Below are 19,173 nucleotides of genomic sequence, written 5' to 3'. Positions count from 1 at the left end.
CTCAGGACGGCGCGCGCCCCGCCCTCCCGGCCGCAGCGCGCCGCCGGAAGGGGAGCCCTCCGCCGCCGGAAGCGCCCCCGGCGACCGTTACTCATTCAGTCATTCGGACTTATTGAGCGTCCGGGACTGGACTGAGCGCTCCGGAGGGGCGGTTCGGACGCAGGTAGACCCCCTCGCCGCCCCAACAACGGGCTGGAAGGCTAGAAGGGGAAGGGAGAGAACGAGACAAGGAGGCAGGCAGCACTACCGTCCACATAAATACAATTATTGAGCTCTTCATTCATTCATTCGGACTTATTGAGCGCCAGGACTGGACTGAGCGCTCCGGAGGGGCGGTTCGGACGCAGGTAGACCCCCTCGCCGCCCCAACAACGGGCTGGAAGGTTAGAAGGGGAAGGAAGAGAACGAGACAAGGAGGCAGGCAGCACTACCGTCCACGTAAAGAGAATTATTGAGCTCTTCATTCATTCATTCGGACTTATTGAGCGCCCAGGACTGGACTGAGCGCTCCGGAGGGGCGGTTCGGACGCAGGTAGACCCCCTCACCGCCCCAACAAGGGGGTCGCAGTCTAGAAGGGGGAGGCACACAACGAAACAAGGAGGCAGGCAGCACTACCATTCACGTATATAGAATTATAGAGCTCTTCATTCATTCATTCGGACTTATTGAGCGCCCAGGACTGGACTGAGCGCTCCGAAGGGGCAGCTCGGACGCAGGTAGACCTCCTCACGCCCCCGACAAGGGGCTGGAAGGCTAGAAGGGGGAGACACACAACGAAATAAAGAGGCAGGCAGCACTACCGTCCACATAAAGAGAATTATTGATCTCTTCATTCATTCATTCGGACTTATTGAGCGCCCGGGACTGGACTGAGCGCTCCGGAGGGGCGGTTCGGACGCAGATGGAGACCCTCACCGCCCCAACAACGGGCTGGAAGGTTAGAAGGGGAAGGAAGAGAACGAAACAAGGAGGCAGGCAGCACTACCGTCCACGTAAAGAGAATTATTGAGCTCTTCCTTCATTCAGTCGGACTTATTGAGCGCCCGGGACTGGACTGAGCGCTCCGAAGGGGCGATTCGGCTGCAGGTAGACCCCCTCACCGCCCCAACAACGGGCAGGAAGGGGGAGACACACAACGAAACAAGGAGGCAGGCCTCACCACCACCCACATCAATAGAATTATTGATCTCTTCATTCACTCAGGCGTATTGATTGAGTGCAGAACACTGGACTAAGCGCTCGGAAGGGACAATTCGGCGACAGGTAATGATAATAATAATAACGTTGGTATTGGTTAAGCGCTTTCTAGGTGCAGAGCACTGTTCTAAGCGCTGGGGGAGATACAGGGTCAGGTTGTCCCACGTGAGGCTCACGGTTTTAATGATAATGTTGCTGTTTGTTAAGCGCTTACTATGTGCAGAGCACTGTTCTAAACGCTGGGGTAGACCCAAGGGAATCAGGTTGTCCCACGTGGGGCTCACAGCCTTAATCCCCGTTTTACAGATGAGGGAACTGAGGCCCAGAGAAGTGAAGTGACTCGCCCACAGTCGCACAGCTGACAAGTGGCATTAGTAATAATGTTGGTATTTGTTAAGCACTTACCAGGTGCAGAGCACTGTGCTAAGCGCTGGGGAGATAGAGGGTCATCAGGTGGTCCCACGTGGAGCTCTCAGTTAATCCCCATTTTACAGATAAGGGAACTGAGGCCCAGTGAAGTGACTTGCCCACGGTCACATAGTTAAGTGGCAGAGCCGGGATTCGAACCCATGACCGCAAACCCCATTTTACAGATGAGGGAACTGAGGTCCGGTGAAGTGACTTGCCCACGGTCACCCGGCTAAGTGGCAGAGCTGCGATTCGAACCCGTGACCGTAATCCCCATTTTACAGATGAGGGAACTGAGGCCGTGAGAAGCAGCGTGGCTCGGTGGCAAGAGCCTGGGCTCGGGAGTCCGAGGTCATGGGTTCCAACCCCCGCTCTGCTACTTGTCAGCTGGGTGACTTTGGGCGAGTCACTTCACTTCTCTGGGCCTCAGTTCCCTCATCTGGCAAATGGGGAGCCCCATGTGGGATGGGGACTGAGTCCAACCTGATTAGCTTGTATCTACCCCACCATTTAGTACTATGTTAAGCCCTTGGTAAGCGCTTAACAAATACCAGTTTAAAAAAAGTGGCACGCAATAAATGCTTAACAAATACCATTTTAAAAAGTTGCACATAGTACATAAATACCGTTTTTTTAAAAGTGACACCTAATAAATGCTTAACAAATACCATTAAAAAAGTGGCACATAGTAGGTGCTTAACTACTATCTAAAAAAGGAGGGAGGAGGGGAATGTAGTATTGAGGCCAGGGACACCCTGGCCCAGTGGCAAGAGCCCGGGCTTGGGAGTCAGAGGGTGTGGGTTCTAATCCCACTTCACCATGTGTACGCAGCGTGGCTCGGTGGAAAGAGCAGGAGCTTGGGAGGCAGAGGTCGTGGGTTCGAATCCCTGCTCTTGCCACTTATCGGCAAGTCACTTAACTTCTCTGGGCCTCAGTTACCTCATCTGTAAAATGGGGATGAAGACTGTGAGCCTCACGTGGGACAACGTGATGACTTTGTATCTACCCCAGCGCTTAGAACAGTGCTCTGCACATAGTAAGCGCTTAACAAATACCGACATCATTATTATTATTATGCTGTGTGACCTTGGTTAAGTCAGGTAACCTCTCTGTGCCTCAGCTCCCCCATCTGTCAAATGGGGATTGGGACTGTCAACACCACGTGGGGCTACCTGTTGACCTCGCATCCACCCCAGCGCTTAGAACAGTGCCCGGCACCTAGTAAGCGCTTACCAAGCACCACGATCGTACCCGTGGAAGGCTAGTCAGCGTGGCGCAGTGGAAAGAGCCCGGGCTTGGGCGTCAGGGGTCATGGGTTCAAATCCCCCCTCAGCCACCGGTCAGCTGTGGGCAAGTCACTTCACTTCTCTGGGCCTCAGTGACCTCATCTGGAAAAGGGGGATTAACCGTGAGCCTCCCGTGGGACGACCTGATGAGCCTGTATCTCCCCCAGCGCTTAGAACAGTGCTCGGCACATAGTAAGCGCTTAACAAATACCAACCTTATTAGTCGGAGCGAAAACTACATTTCCCGGGGAGCCCTGCGCGGGGGGCGGGTCCTCGGGGGCGGTGACGTCACTCCCCGCGCTCCTATTGGACGGCGCTCGGAGGGGCGGCCCGCTGATTGGTCGGTTCTTCCAGGCGCCCTGTCACTCACCGGTTTGATTGGGGCTTTTCCGTTGGAGCTGGGGGAGGCGGCCTCTGAGGTAAAAGAATTCTCTTCATTCATAATAATGCTGGGATTTGTTAAGCGCTTACTATGTGCAGAGCACTGTTCTAAGCGCTGGGGTAGACACAGAGGAACCGGGTTGTCCCACGCAGGGCTCACCGTCTTCATCCCCATTTTACAGAGGAGGGAACTGAGGCCCAGAGAAGGGAAGTGACTTGCCCAAAGTCACCCAGCTGACAAGTAGCAGAAGCAGGATTCAAACCCACGACCTCTGACTCCCAAGCCCGGGCTCCTTCCGCTGAGCCACGCTGCTTCTCTCAGATAATTGGGAGAGCAGGGAGGGGGTGACAGGTTTGAGGCATAGCGATCAATTTATCCTGGGCCTTACCCATGCTGAGCCCTGGCATCTCTGAAATTTGTATTCCCCAGCCCAGGCTGCTCCGAGTCGTTGCAAGTCTCCAGGAAAAACTGCTGAATCCCAGCTCTGCTATTTGCCTGCTGTGTGACCTTGGGTAAGTCACTTCACTTCTTTTTCTTTTAATGGTATCTGTTAAGTGCCCATTATGTGCCAGGCACTGTACTAAGCGCTGGGGTAGATACAAGGTAATGAGGTTGGACACAGTCCACATCCCATCATTTAAACCCAGGTCTCCTGACTTACAGTAGAGACTCGAAGAGAAGCAGCATGGCCTAGTGGAAAGAGCACGGGCCTGGGAGTCAGAGGACTGGGGTTCTAATCCTGGTTCTGCTGTGTGACCTTGGGCGAGTCACTTAACTCCTCTGTGCCTCAGTTACCTCATCTGTAAAGTGGATTAAACCCTACTCCCTCCTATTTAGACTGTGAGCCCCATGTGAGGCAGGGACTGAGTCCAACCTGATTGACTTGTCTCTATCCCAGCACTTAGGACGGGGCTTGGCATTTAGTAAGTGCTTACCAAGTACCATCACGATTATTATCGTAGTCCAGGCTCTTTCCACTTGGCCACCCTGCTCCACCTCAAGGAGAGAACGCCTCTCTCCCCCTTTCTCATACGCTCATCTCTTCAGCAGGCATCGGAGTAGGCAGGATGGATTCAACCCCGACCAACCCCCCTGCCTCCAGAAGGTAAGACGTGTGCCTTCTCGGGCGGGCCTGAAATGAAAAACTCTAGCCCCTCTGGCCTTAGCTCCAAGGGGGCTGCTAAGTGACTGGCTCCTTGGGCCTCGCTTCTTTGGAATCCAGTTTAGGAGAATGGGCTTGAATTTGCCCCCTTTATTCACCCCTCAGCCCTGCAGCACTCATGTCCTTATTTATCATTCATTTCTTGATATTATTGTCTGCCTCCCCCTCGATAAAGTAAGCTCATTGTGGGCAGGGAGTGTGCCAACCAACTCTCTTCTAGGGTACTTTCCCAAGCGCTTAGTACAGTGTTCTGCACCCAGTAGCTGCTCAGTGATTATGATTGATTAAGAGCTTGAGTTCTACGAGAAGCGGCTAGGCCTAGCGGAAAAAACTCGGCCCTAGGTCCTATTCCCGTTCTGCCCCTTGTCCGCTGTGTGACCTTGAGCAAGTCACTTCACTTCTGGGCCTCAGTTACCTCACCTGTGAAATGGGGATTAAGACTGCAAGCCCATGTGGGATAATCAACCTGATTATCTTGTGTTTACCCCAGCGCTTAATAGAGTCCCAGGCACATAGTAAGTGCTTAACAATTACCATTAAAAGAAAAAATAAAACCTGCCAGCTGAGTCAGCTGGCTTGAGTTTTCGGTGAGGGTTTCTCTCCAGTTTCTCCTGGGCTTTGAAGTTGTTTTTCCTTTTTGTTCTAAGTCTTACATTTGCACAAACCCAGCCTGCTGGTGCTTGTCAGACTTGGGAGCACAGTTTTCTCTAGAACAGTTCCACGTTGCCCTCCAAGAACCTTGGGTGCCAGAGATGGGCCTCCTGAACTGGATTTTATTATTTTAGGCCGGGGACAACACTGCAGTAGAGAGTGGGTGAGGGGAAGCAAACACGATTTCTTCAAGCCGTGCTCAAAAACACTATGGGAGCCTTAGAAGCATCAGCACCCTGCTGAATTAATTCAATTTTCCCTTTTTTCCTTCTTTTTTTTTTTTTGTTTAAAAGCCACCTCACAGACCGAGTTGTCAGAGTCCACTCCCCTGAGATTGTAATCGATCGGTCGCGTTTATTTAGTGCTCACTGTGTGCAGAGCACTGTACTAAGCACTTGGGGGAGTACAATAGAGCAGAGTTGGTAGACACAGTCCCCACCCACAGCGAACTTACAGTTCAGAGGGAGAGAGAGGTATTAAATACATTTTGGAAGTGGATTTAAGTGCTGTGGGACTGAGGGAGGGGTGAATAAAGGGAGCAGATCGAGGGAGTGGGAGAAGGCAGAGATTGTGTCTCCCAAGTATTCAGTATAGTGCTGTGCAGACAGTAGACCGTAAAGTGCTCTGCACCTGATAAATATCTTTCATTTGATCCCGAATCCATTTTGCCTCACGTGCACAGCAAAAGCCCCTGAAACTGACATTTAGAGCCAGGCCTGGGTGTCAGAAGGACTGGGCTTCCAATCCAGGCTCCGCCACCAACCTCCTGGGTGAACTTGGAGAAATCATTTCTTTGTGTGTCAGTTACTTCATCTAGAAAAAGGGGATTAAGACTGTGAACCCCAGGTGGGACAGGGACTGTGTCCAACCTGATTAGCTTGTGTCTCCCCCGGCGCTTGACAAATACCATCGGAAATCAAAAGTGCCGTGCAAACAGTCAGCGCTCGATAAGCTCCGTCGATCTAATCACGTAGCGTTTGCGTCGTGGACAGCGGGGATCAGATTGGGGGTTTTTCCGTAAGAGTACAAGGGGTTTTAATTTCCTCCTGACTTCCCCAAGAGCGGCAGCTTCCCGGGACTCCCCCAGGGGCCAGGGCTCCAGCCGCCGCCGCCAGCGGGGCCTGCCGTCCGATAGCCCCGACCCGTCCCCGCCGCTGCCCCCCGTGAGCCAGCGCCTGGCCGTCCTGCGCCCGTCACGGGAGCTCCTGGAGCACTACCGGAAGAAGATCGCCGAGTTCGACGAGGAGCATGAGGCCCTGACAGCCAGACTGGACAAGTACAAAGCCACCTGCGAGGAGCAGGTAGAGAGGACCCGGTGGGGGGGAGGTCACGGATCCGTGATACACCCAGGGCCGGCGGGGCTCGGCCAGTGTCCGACCCCGGGGGAGGCCTCGGGAAATTCTGGGGTGGCTCTAAAAGGGGAAGGCTGAGCTGCAGAATTTCAGGCCACGGGGCCTCTCGCCCCCCATGTGGGTAGGCTGGCATCAGGGCCATGACTCTGCTGGCACTGGGGCTCCGGGTAGGGCCGGGATCATGTCTACCGACTCTACTGAACTCTGCCAAGAGCTCAGGACAGTGCTCTGCACAGAGCCGTCTGTCAGCTCCTTGAGGGCAGGGATGGTTTCTACTGATTGTTGCCCTCTCCCCCAAGTGCTCATTCCAGTGCTCTGCCCACAGTGCACTTTCAGCTCCTTGAGGACAGCAATCATGTCTACTAACTCGATTGACCTCTCCCAAGCGCTCAATACAATGCCCTGCCCAAGTAGACCGTCAGCTCCTGGAGGGCAGGGTTCGTTGCTCAGTGCGGTGCTCTGCACTCCACCAAATCCTGGTGGTCGGTCTTCCGCCCCGGACCCTCTTTTCTCCGGACAGCACAAGCTCCAGTGGGAAATGCGTCAGCGGGAGGAAGAGATCGCCGAGCTGCAGAAAGCCCTGAGCGACATGCAGGTGTTCCTCTTCCAGGAGCGAGAGCACGTGCTGCGTCTCTACTCGGAGAACGACCGGCTGAAGATCAGGTGCCAGGCCGGGGGGGCGGGCAGACCCCGGGGGTGGGGGGACTCGCCGGCCTCGGACTCGACCAGATGAGGTGGGAGAGGCCGGTTCCCCGCCCTATCCACGCGGGGAGGCAGCATGACCTCGGTTAGCTCATCTGTAAAATGGGATTGAGACTGAGAGACCTATGTGGGATAGAGACTGTGTCCAACCTGATTTGCTTCAATCCACCCCAGCACTTAGCATAGTGCCTGGCACATAATAAGTGCTTAACAAATACCACAGTTATTAAAATAATAATGGCATTTCTTAAGCACTTACTATGTGCCAGGCACCATTCTAAACACTGGGGCACTTACTACGTGCCAAGCACCGTTCTAAGCGCTGGGGTAAATAGAAAGTCATCAGGTTGTCTCACATGAGTCTCACAGTCAGTCTTAAATCCCCATTTTCCAGATGAGGTAACTGAGGCACAGAGAAGTGAAGCGGCTTGCCCAAGATCACACAGCGGACAGATGGCGAAGCGGGGATTAGAACCCACGTCCTCTGACTCCCAAGCCTGTGCTCTTTCCACTAAGCCACGCCGCTTCAGGAGTATTACTTCTACTGGCAAGTGCTAACCCTCTCTGGGATTGCAGGGAGCTGGAAGACCGGAAGAAAATTCAGCACCTCTTGGCCTTGGTAGGATCGGACACGGGAGACCTGACCTATTTTCACAAGGAGCCCCCGCACAAGGTACAGGCTGTTGGGGTACCATGGTCCACGTGGCTTTTTGGGGCGTCGGGGGCTGGGACACTGCCCCCCAGTCTCCACTCCCATGCCCTGCTCCACCCCCATCCCTCCCCCAAGTCGGGGGCCCCCGGCTCTCTCGCTTTTTGGAAGCGGCCACCACGGGGCCGGGCGGAAGGGGACACCCGGGGGAGCGGTAGCCTTTCAGCTACACCCGAAACGCCACATCGTTCGTGAAGCCGCCGTCCCCGCTTGACTCCTCCTAGGTCACCATTCCGCAGAAGCCACTGCGGGCCGGGGAACCCCAGGAACGCAAAGAGAACCTCGTTTCCAGGACAGGTATCCACCGTGCCCCCGGGGTCCTGGGGCCGGCAGGCGAGGTGGAATCTGTCTCCGTTTCCTTCTCCCCAACTCGGAGGAGACACTCTGAGTTGGTCCTCTTCCTGGATCTACTAACTCTGTCATTTTACCCTCTCCCAAGCGCTTAGTGCAGCACTCTGCACACGGTAAGCATCCAATAAATCCCACTGAATGATTGAGCAGGTCCAGCAAAAAGCACGGCCAAGCCAGCAGCCAGAGGGGAGGCTCCCCAAGACCCCGGAACCTACCAGAGGGACAATCAGACACTCATACTGCAGGTAACGGGTGCCCAGATGGGTAATCGGGGGCCCCCGGCCCTCTACCTTGCCAACCCTCTGGGGCGGAGCCCAGGAATAATGATACTAATAATTGTGGTGAACTGAAGTGACTTGCCCAAGGTCACACAGCAAGCCATATTGCTTCTCATCCTCCCATTATCCTAAATACCATAATAATAATAATAATAACGTTGGTATTTGTTAAGCGCTTACTATGTGCAGAGCACTGTTCTAAGCGCTTGGGTGGACACAGGGAATCAAGTTGTCCCACGTGGGGCTCACAGTTTTAATCCCCATTTTACAGATGAGGTAACTGAGGCACAGAGAAGTTACTAATAGCTCTAGAGTTGGCAGTCAGACCTGAGTTCTAACCCACCTCTGCCACTTGCCTGCTGGGTGACCTCGAGCGGTTCACGTCTCTGGGCCTCGGTTTCTTCCTCGTTCTCCCTCCTACTCGGACCGCGAGCCCCGCTGGGGATGGGGAGTTATTCACTTGATTAATAATTAGTCCTAATTCACTTGAAGCTCCCCCCGTCTCCCGTGGCTTGGCACGGTGCTCGGCACAGAGTAAGCGCTTAAAGACCACAGCGATTATTAGAACCAATCGCTCTGAGCGGAGTCTCAGCCCCGAAAACTGTCCTCAAATGGAGTGAGAAGAGGAAAAGTTGGGTTTAGGGAAGGCCTCTTGGAGGAGATGGGCCTTCGGGAGGCTTTGAAGCAGAGGGGAGAGTAATTCTGTGTTAGATATGAAGAGGAAGGGTGTTCCAGGCCTCAAAGGTCAGCAGCGAGATAGACTATCTGATAGAGGTACAGTGAGAAAGTTGGTATTAGAGGAGCGAAGTGTGCGAGCTGGGTTGTAGTAGGGGAGCAGCGAGGTGAAGTAGGAGGGGGCAACGTGATTGAGGGCTTTAAAGCCAAGGGTGATGAGTGTCTTTCATGTGGAGGCAGATGGGCAACCACAGGAGGCCTTTAAGGAGTGGGGAAACACGGCCTGGACGCTGCTGTTGAGAAATGATCCGGGCCGCGGAGCGAAGTGTGGACTGGAGTGGGGAGAGACAGGAGGCAGGGAGGTGAGCAAGGAGGCTAATAGAGGGTAGCTAGGGAGCCCGCCGGCGGGCAGGGTGGTGGCCGGGTGGGAGGCCCCGGGGGACAGTCCGGCCTTGCGGTCCCGGCCAGGTGGAGGCCCTGCAGGCCCAACTGGAGGAGCAGACCAAGCTGTGCAAGGACCGGATCGAGGGTTTCCTGGAGGACAGGCGGATCCGGCTGGAAGAAGCCCAGGTCCAGCACCAGAGAGACCAGGACAAGATCAAGGCACTGGCCGACAAGTAAGTGGCTGCCGGCTAGGGGGAGAGGGGACGGCTGAAATTGGGAGGCAGCGTGGCCCAGTAGAAAGGGCCTGGGAGGCAGAGGACCTGGGTTCTAATCCCGGGTCTGCCACGGGTCTGCTGGGTGACCTTGGGTAAGTCCCTTCCTTTCTCCGGGCCTCAGCTTCCTCATTTGTCAGTCGTATCTATTGAGTGTTTCCTGTGTGCAGAGCACTGTAGTAACCGCTTAGGGGAATATGGTAGAACAATAAACAGACACATTCCCTGCCCACAGAGAGGATGCCAGGTCAGTCTGGTAGTAGGAGACCCCATCCCTACCCCCTGCCCCGCCCCCCCAGACTCCGGCGAACCCAGGACCTGTTGTTCGAGAGCACCCGCGACTACCTGAGGCTCAAGTCGGACGTCCGGGTCAAGGAGAAGTCCTGGCTGGCCGAGAAGGACCACTTGCTGAAGGAGAAGGACGAGTTCCGGGAGCAGCTTCAGGAACGGGAGGAGAAGAGAGGCGGCAGACAACTCTCACCACCCCATCCGGAGCCCACATGGGCAAACGGCGACTACGTTAAGGTAGCCGGTTCCCCACCCAGTCCCTGGGCCCGGGGCTCTGGCATTCATTCGTTCAGTCGTATTTATTGAGCACTTATTGTGTGCCGAGTACTGTACTAAGCGCTTGGGAAAGTACAGTACATCAAAAAAGAGAGGGAAGCAGGGAGAAGAGGAATATCAGGGGTGTTTATTAAGCACTTGGTATGTGCCAAGCATAATATTAGGTGCTGGGGTCGATACCAGCTACCCAATCCACCACTCAACCAGTGATATTTATTGAGCGCCTACTAATAATATCTCCTCCAAAAGGCCTTCCTTTCCTCTTCTCCCTCTCCCTTCTGCATTGCCCTGACTTGATCCCCTTCATTCTTCTCCCTCCCCGTCCAACCCCACAGCACTTATGTCCACATCTGTCTTTTATTCCTTTCTATTAATGGCTGTCTGTCCCGCGGAGTGTAAGCTCATTGTGGGCAGATGTCTGTTTATTGTTGTATTGTACTCTCCCAAGTGCATAGTACAGTGATCTGCACACAGTAAACTTTCATTAAATGTCATCAATTGCAGAACTCTGCACAGAGTGAGCATAGTGGCCTAGGGGACATAGCGCAACATAGCTCATAGAGCATTGGGACTTGGGGTTCCGATCCCGGGTCCGCCACTGCCTGCTGTGTGACCTTGAGCCAGTCACTTCCCTTCTCCGGGCCTCAGTTTCCTCACCTGTAAAATGGCGGCTCGGTACCTGTTCTCCCTCCTTCTGGTTTCACGAGGGACGGGGACCGGGTTTGAGCTGATTATCTTGCATCTACCCCAGTGCCTAGTAGGCACTGGGCACAGAGTAAGCACTTACCAAATACCAGTTGTTGTTGTCATTATTATGATCATTAGTCTTTTTATTATTACTACTGAGCACTTGAGAGGACTCGTCTGCTCAACTGTATATATTTTCATTACCCTATTTATTTTGTTAATGAAATGTACATCGCCTTGATTCTATTTACTGCTATTGTTCTTGTCTGTCCGTCTCCCCCGATTAGACCGTAAGCCCAGCAAAGAGCAGGGACCATCTCTATCTGTTACCGATTTGTACATTCCAAGCACTTAGTACAGTGCTCTGCGCATAGTAAGCGCTCAGTAAATACTATTGAATGAAATAGAGTTGGTAGACTTGACCCTGGCCTTCAAGGAGCTTACAGGTAGGTAGAGAATGGGGCTGAGTGTTTAGGGGAATACAATGGAGTTAGAAGATCACAGTCCCTACCCTCAAGAAGTTCACACCGACACCCTTTGCATTCTTGAGTACCAGTCGTTCAGGGGCAGCGAGTCCCCTCTCTTCCACGCCCACCCCCTCCAGGGGACTGGAGAAGCAGCATGGCTCAGTGGAAAGAGCCCGGGCTTTGGAGTCAGAGGTCATGGGTTCGAATCCCAGCTCTGCCACTTATCAGCTGTGTGACTGTGGGCAAGTCACTTAACTTCTCTGTGCCTCAGTTACCTCATCTGGAAAATGGGGATTAAGACTGTGAGCCCCACGTGGGACAACCTGATTCCCCTGTGTCTACCCCAGCGCTTAGAACAGTGCTCTGCACATAGTAAGCGCTTAACAAATAGCAACATTATTATTTAACCTAGTACAGCGCGTGGCACATAGAAAGCCCTTGACAAAAGTACAAAACCAAATTTTAAAAAACCCCTCTGAGCCTCAGCGGCCTCCTCTGTAAAATGGGGTTAATCCTATCTGCCCACCGGCTTTCACTGGGGTGTCAGGAGGAAGAAAGTCGCTAACGTCCTCGAGCCCCTCTCGGCAAGCCCCTTGTGAATCTGAGGGTTCCCCGGCTCTTCTGGGTGGCTACAGGTGCTGCGGGAGAAGTTAGCCCAAGAGCAGAAGCTGTCCAACATGTACCGCGAACAGTGTGTAGCCTTGGAAGACGACCTGGCCCGAATCCGGGAAGAAGGAGACGTGGGGCGAGAGATTTTCAAGGTAACCGAGTCGGTCTTCCCCGATTCCCCAAGCAGGGGTGGAGCCGGGCCCTCTGCTCCCGGGAGGCTCTGCGCTGGCCTCCCTGCCCGCTTCTCTCTGGGCTCCTCCTCATTTGTTAACGGGGCTTATTGAGCGCTGCCTGTGTGCGGAGCACTGTACTAAGCGCTTGGGAGAGTCCAGTAGAACAGATTTGGCGGACAAGTTCCCTGACCACAGCGACCTCTCCTCAGGAGCGCTCTGACAAGTTGGGGAAGCGTCTACAGCTGATGACCCGGCGCTACGAAGCGCTGGAGAAGCGACGTTGCATGGAAGTGGAAGGTTTTAAGGCGGACATCAAGAACCTCCGGCAGAAACTGAAGGATGTGGAGAAGTTGTTGTTCCAGGTAACCGCTCTGGGGGCTGGGGTGGACCGAGGGGCCGCCGAATAGCGAGGGTGTTGGGAACGGTTGCCCAGGCCCTTGGGGTTCACGGAGGGGAGGGTGTCTTCTTAATGCCAGGAACCTGATTCTCCCAGAGGAAAGCCAGGTCACGCCCCCGACTCAGCCCTCCCATGTCCGAGGCTAGGAGCGTCTATCACGGGGCATAGTGGAAATCACCTCAGCGCTTGGAAATTTGCCCAGCTTTCTCCAAGCCAGGCTCAGCTCTGGCATTGAGAGTCCAAATCCACCGGACTCTCCCAGAACAGGGCTGGGGGAGGGAGAGTGGCCGTTTGTGCTGGGGGAAAACGGCGTCCTAGAACCTCCACCTTGACCGAAACGGCAGCCATTCTGCCATCGCGCCTTGTTGGCTGGGCTTTCTCTACACCTGCCCCTGTGCCCCATCCCAAAGGTGCCCAGGGCAAATCCGCATTTCCCCAGAGTGGCCCAGGGGATAGAGCCAGGGGTTGGGAGTCAGAAGGACCCGAGTTCTGATCTTGGGGAAGCAGCATGGCTCAGTGGAAAGAGCCTGGGTTTCAGAGTCAGAGGTCATGGGTTCGACTCCGGGCTCTGCCACTTGTCAGCTGTGTGACTGTGGGCGAGTCACTTAACTTTTCTGTGCCTCAGTTGCCTCATCTGTAAACTGGGATTAACTGTGAGCCTCACATGGGACAACCCGATGACCCTGTATCTCCCCCAGCTCTTAGAACAGTGCTCTGCACATAGTAAGAGCTTAACAAATACCAACATTATTATTATTATTATCTCGGCCCCGCCATTTGTCGGCCGCGTGACCTTGGGTAAGAATCGCGTCGCTTCTCCTGGGCCTCGCTTCCCTCGTCTGTAAAAATGGGGATGAAGACGGCGAGTCCCGTGTGGGACGGGGACTCTGTCTGAACTGATTAGCTTGTATCTACCCCAGCGCTTAGTACAGTGCCCGGCACATAGTAAGCGCTTGACAATGACCCTTAAAAAGAAAAAGTGCTCAATAATTACCTTTAAAAAAGGAAAAAACAAATGAGGCACCTGCCTTTGCTGTCATTGGGGGCGCAGCCACAAGAGGGAGCCAGAGCGATGACTAACAGGCTAAACCAATGTCAGCATTCATTCATTCGTTCGAACGTACTTATTGAGCGCTCACCGTGTGCAGAACACTGTACTAAACGCTTGGAAAGTTCACTTCAGCAACGAGAGAGACACAATTCCTGCCCACAACGGGCTCGCAGTCTAGAAGGGGGGAGACGGACCTCCAAACAAACAGGTATCCATAGCGTCAATATAAATCGAATTCGCGATATATATACATGGCAGAACGAGTAAAAGAGGCATTACTATAAATAAATAGAATTATAGATGCGTACGTATATACATAAGTAGTGTGGGCGGGGGGGGGGGGTAGAGCTGAACTGAACTTTCCAAGCGCTTAGAACAGAGTCTAGGCAAGGTAGGGGGGGCAGGGGGATCTAAGGAAAAGGGGGGCTTAGTCTGGGGGACCTGGACTGTCCAAGTGACTGGGTGGGAATCATTCAGTTGTAGTTATTGAGCGCTCACTGCGTGCAGAGCATTGTACTAAGTATAACAGACACATTGCTCAATCGCCCCAAAGATCAACCTGGAGAGCCAGACTAAACCAGGCCTTTCCCAGGGAGCCGGGCAGATTTCGTACCAACCTTAGTTGGCATAGGGATTTATTATTTTTTTTTTATGGTATTTGTTAAGCACTTAGAATGTGCCAAGCACTGTCCTAAGCGCTGGGGTAGTTACTAGCAAATCAGGTTGGACACAGTCCCTGTCCCACTGGGAGCTCCCAATGTAAGTAGGAGAGAGAACAGGTATCGAATCCCCCATTTGACAGAGTAGGAAACTGAGACCCAGAGAAATCAAGCGACTTGCCCAAGGCCACCCGGCAGGCAAGCGGCAGAGCCGGGATCAGAAGCCGGGTCTGCCGCCTCCCAGCCGATCACATTTCCGCTAGCCCAAGCGACTATTGGCCCTGTACGTGTGTGAACGAGTCCTGGGTTGGGCACTGTGGTCCTGGGGTTGGCCCCGGAAAATCTGTACTACGTGCAGGACAGACCCTCCACCTCCTCAAACTTCTGTTCCGCCTCGGTCGCCCAACATTCTTCTTCCGTGTGGCATCTCCCTCCCCTCCAGGTGACGCTCAACGTGGGGCCGGACCAGGACTTGGCCATCCTGCATGAGGTCCGCCAGGGGAACCGGCGGACTCATAAGATCCAGGGGGAGCTGAAAAGCCTTAAGGCCAAGATCTACCGGCTGGAGAGCGAGCTGAGGGCCTGCTGAGGGCCGCCCGGCAGGGCCTTCTGGGTGGCTAGGGGCCGAGCGCTGCCCCCTCTGATCGGCCACCCCATCTATGCTTGGGGGTGGAGCCCAAGGATGGCGGCAAATGGCCTTCAAGGACGCTCTCTCGCCCAGCTTCCCGTATCCTGGCCTGGCAGAGTGGCCGCAGCTGAAATGGAGCTGCTGATGGATGTCCCCGGTAACCTCGGCGGGACGGCAGATCTCCCGGCAGGGGCCAGAGGGACCTCCAGAGGGGAACTGCAGCCGGCCCCGGTTGAGGTGCTGAGACCCAGATGCCACCTCTGAAGGCACCGTGGCCAGGGGGTGGGGGCACGGGACAGCAGGCCGGACTCGTCAGAGGCGGTGCCGATGCTGGCAATAACGAGGACAGTCGTGGTGATGAGGGGGAGGAGGATGATCAGACCCAGAGGTGGAAGAAGGGAGAGGATCCCTGGCCAGCACTCCAGCCCGACTCTGTCCCGTCCGGACTTGGCGGGCCTGATGCGCGACCTGGCATCGGGCCCCACCTAGTCCTGCTTGGGCGCACCTTCCCCATCCGGGGGCCGGGGCGCGGGGCAGTTTCTATGGGGGCAGCTCTGTCCAGGCCCAGTTGTCCCCCGGGCTGCCGGGGCTACCAGCCCAAGCACGGTGTCGGCTGGGACTGCCGACCTCCTCCCGGCTAAGGCTCCCGAGTGGAAGCCACGGGCTCCTAGCCACCTTAGCCCCGAACACTTACAGACCGGGTTCTGGCCGGGAGCCACTCACGATACGTACTGGGTCCTGGGGAGCGGGGGGAGCGGGGGCCCCTCGGGAAACAGGTTATTTCAGAGTCAGAATTTTTTCATTAAAGATGGAAGTTGTGTATCTCTTTTTTTAAAATGAGTTTCCTCCCCGTTTTCTTGGACTGCATCTATCCTTCGCCTTTGACTTCCTCGAACATTTGCTGTTCAAAGCCCCTCTTTGGGTCTGGCGGGCTACCAGTGAAATAGCCTTGCAATAGCCCCAGGTTGCCACTGCTTCCCATGAGCATCTGGGTGAGAACTGACCACTCCCAGCAACCGGTTGCAGGGCTGATACTGAAAACATCCGTAAAACTGAGTAAAACCAGCTCGGGTCCTAGGCCAGGCCCCACGGGCCTCAGCTCCAGGAGACCCTCCACTAGGGTCCCGAGGACCTGGCCAAAAGCGGGATAGTGGGGTGGGGAGGGCCAAAGGTCACCTGTTTCCTCTTGACATCCCTTTCTAGAGCCGCAGCCACTGATGTTTCCTCTTCCACGTGGGACTCACTGCCTTAAATCCCAGTTTTCAGATGAGGAAACTGAGGCCCAGAAAAGTGATCACACAGGCGAGTGGCAGAACCGGGATTAGAACCCAGGTCCTTCTGACTCCCAGGGCTATGATCTGTCCACTAGGCCACACCGCTTCTCTTCAACAGATGTAAGACAATCAGGGCAGACCCAGTCCCTGTCTCATCTGGGCACCTAGTCTAAGTAGGAGGGAAGGTATTTAATTTTTCCTATCTTTTTACAGATAAAGGAAACCGAGGCACAAGTGATGCAACTCACCCAAGGCTATTCAATAGGCAAGTGGCAGAGCCGGGATTAGAACGCATGTCCTCTGACTCCTAAACCCGGGCTCTGTCCACCAGGCCACGTTGCTCATAAGGGGGTTTGACAGCTTCAGCCTTCTCCTCTGTCACCTTCCTACGTCTTGTAATCTTTCAGGCCAGCCCAGGCCCCCGGACCTCTGACCGGTTTGTTCTCCGGTCCCTAATCCATCTGCTTCGCTCCTCTTCTCGCACTTCCTCAAATTCCAGACGCTTGTCCTCCTGGGCCAAAATCTGCCCCACCTCCAGTGCTGTTTTCATTTCCCCCTCTTCCTCCTCCCCATTCATCCTCCACTTCTGCCCAGACTTGTCTCGCCTCCTTCCTCGCTTCCTTTGCCGAAATGGTCTCCGCTGCCCCGCCCCTAAAAACCTCAATTCAGTTTCCTCCTTCAGCCAGGATAGGGACCGGGACACTTCCTCCCCGGCTTTTGGAGAAAGCAAGCGGTGATCTGCAAGCTAATGATGCGAGAAGAGGAGGGTCGGGGCGGGTTCTAGGGGTAATCGGGGCAGGGGTGGGAGCCGGCCCCCTCGAACCTGGGATTCCGGGTCCGGCCGGCCGGAGCTGTCGTCATCCGTGACGGAGCTCATCAAGCGTGAAAAATTGGGAATGGGTCACAGGTGGTTCCCAGCAGCTTCCTTTTCAAGGAGATACTGAGCAGGCGAGGATTTAGGGCTGGACAGATTTCCGGCGAGGGGGAACAGGAGCCAAGTTGGAAAACCGGTCAATGTGTTGGCAGTATAGACACCAAGCCGCCTTCATCAAATCTCACAGTTCGAGGATGTGCCCTCCCTCCCCCCAGATCTTAAAGGGAACAAGGTTGAGAGCAGTGGGGTAACTTACCCAATGGGGAGGGGATTAGGGATGGGGGCTGTGCGGGTCAGAAGTCTCGGGTTCAAGGGGTTCACACGAGGGCACTAGAGCGAGAGTCGGGCTGTTGGATGGTCTGTGCTGAATTGAGAGGGAGAGTCAGGGCTGGAGAGGGGAGAGTTGGGGTGTTGGAAATCCTGCTGGGTCACTGGGGGAGAGTCAGGGGTGTTGGGTGGTCCGTGTTGGGTCACTGGGGGTGAGTTTGAGATGGGGGGGGAGTCAGGAGAGTTGGATGGTCTTTGCTGGAGGGGCTATTAATAATAATGATGGAATTTGCTAAACACTTTGTGCCAAGCACTGTTCTAAGCACTGAGGTAGATACAAGGTCATCAGGTTGTCCCACGTGGGCCTCAGGTCCCAGGCCGATTTAAATTGGTAAATTGAGCACTTACCGAGTGGGGAGCACGATTCTCAGTGCCTGGGAGAGGATAATAGAGTTGGTAGACAGGAATTCTGCCCTCAAGGAGCTTACAGCTTGAGATTCTGCCCTTCTACGGCACTTTTTAAAAAAATGGTATTTGTTAAGCGTTTACTATGTGCAGACCCCGTTCAAAGAGCCGGGGTAGAATAGGAGACAATCATGTTGGACACGGTACCTGTCCCACGTGCGGCTCACAGTCTTGATCCCCATTTTATAAAGTAATTGAGGCACAGAGAAATGACGTGGCCAAGGTCACAGAGCAGACAAGTGGCGGAACCGGGATCAGAATCCAGGTCCTTCTGACGCCCAGTCCCGGACTTTATCAGGCCACGCTGCTTCTCTGCATGGAAGGACACAAACATCGGATTGAGGGCGATGCTAATAGCAGTAATAGCATTTGTTGGGCGTTTACTGTGTGCAGAATACTGTACTAAGCGCTGGGAAAGACTACATCATAGTCCACCCAGCCAGGGATTCTCTTGGTGGTGGTGAGGCCTTGTTTGACGGATACCCTCATGGACTCCTGTTGGTAATAGTTCGTCTAATACTAGATCATCTAATACTAATATATCTAGTAAAGGGAAGTAGCATGGCTTAGTGGAAAGAGTACGGGCTTGGAAGTCAGAGGACATGGGTTCTAATCCCGGCTCCGCCAAGTGTCTTCTGTGGGACCTTGGACAAGTCACATCTTGGTGCCTCAGTTCCCTCATCTGTAAAATGGGGATTCATTGCCTGTTCTCCCTCTCCTTGGAATGTGAGCCCCCGTGGAACCTGATGACCTTGTGTCTGCCCCAGCGCTTAGTACAGTGTTTGACATAGAGCAAGTGCTTAACAAATACTATCATTATTATTATTATTATTCAGGACCTCCTTTCCTGCTCAAGACTTTCCTCCTTTTCCTCATCCCGGCTCCCTGGGCGAGGGAGGACAACCGGAAAGCCCCCGGCTTTTCACGAGAGACGTGTCACGCCCAGCGGGGCTTCCCGCCTTAGGCCAAGGCAGAGGAGAAGTCAGACGTATTTTTCCTCGTGTTCCCTCCGGCAGCCGCCGAAACTGGACACGGCTCCTCGCCAGTGACCTCTCCGTCTGCTTGGGGCGGGGCACCAGAGCTCCCTGCCGTCAGGGTTCGACCACTTCTCCGGGCCATGCCAGCCCTCCTCCTCTCTCTGGAGCCAAGTCTAAATTCCAGGGAGCCACATTCGCTCGGCATTTTGTTTTCTTTATGACACCTCCAGGCCGGACAGCAGCGGGTCTCAAAGGGTAGTCTGTTCGTTGG

At 54.5% G+C, this 19,173-nt stretch overlaps 1 protein-coding gene across 2 annotated transcripts; it reads left to right on the top strand.

The window, feature by feature from the left end:
• The first annotated feature begins 92 nt into the window (after positions 1-92).
• CCDC77 (coiled-coil domain containing 77) lies at positions 93-15,882 on the top strand. 2 transcript variants are annotated; one of them, XM_029054531.2, is made up of 13 exons: positions 93-1,264; positions 3,704-3,786; positions 4,325-4,379; positions 6,148-6,388; positions 6,960-7,102; positions 7,718-7,814; positions 8,075-8,147; positions 8,352-8,446; positions 9,623-9,771; positions 10,110-10,335; positions 12,164-12,289; positions 12,520-12,672; positions 14,860-15,882. In XM_029054531.2, exons 3-13 carry the CDS (start codon positions 4,342-4,344, stop codon positions 15,004-15,006), a joined length of 1,488 nt encoding a protein of 495 aa, XP_028910364.1. In that variant the 5' UTR covers positions 93-1,264; positions 3,704-3,786; positions 4,325-4,341; the 3' UTR covers positions 15,007-15,882. The 2 variants fall into 2 exon arrangements, with proteins under 2 accessions (XP_028910364.1, XP_028910365.1); XM_029054532.2 differs by having other exon boundaries at positions 4,322-4,379.
• Positions 15,883-19,173: the final 3,291 nt, after the last annotated feature.

The sequence above is a fragment of the Ornithorhynchus anatinus genome, chromosome X4, assembly GCF_004115215.2.
Source record: "Ornithorhynchus anatinus isolate Pmale09 chromosome X4, mOrnAna1.pri.v4, whole genome shotgun sequence".
NCBI lineage: Eukaryota > Metazoa > Chordata > Mammalia > Monotremata > Ornithorhynchidae > Ornithorhynchus > Ornithorhynchus anatinus.
The sequence above is the reverse complement of the archived record's forward strand: the minus strand, read 5'-3'. Positions and strand labels throughout refer to the sequence as shown.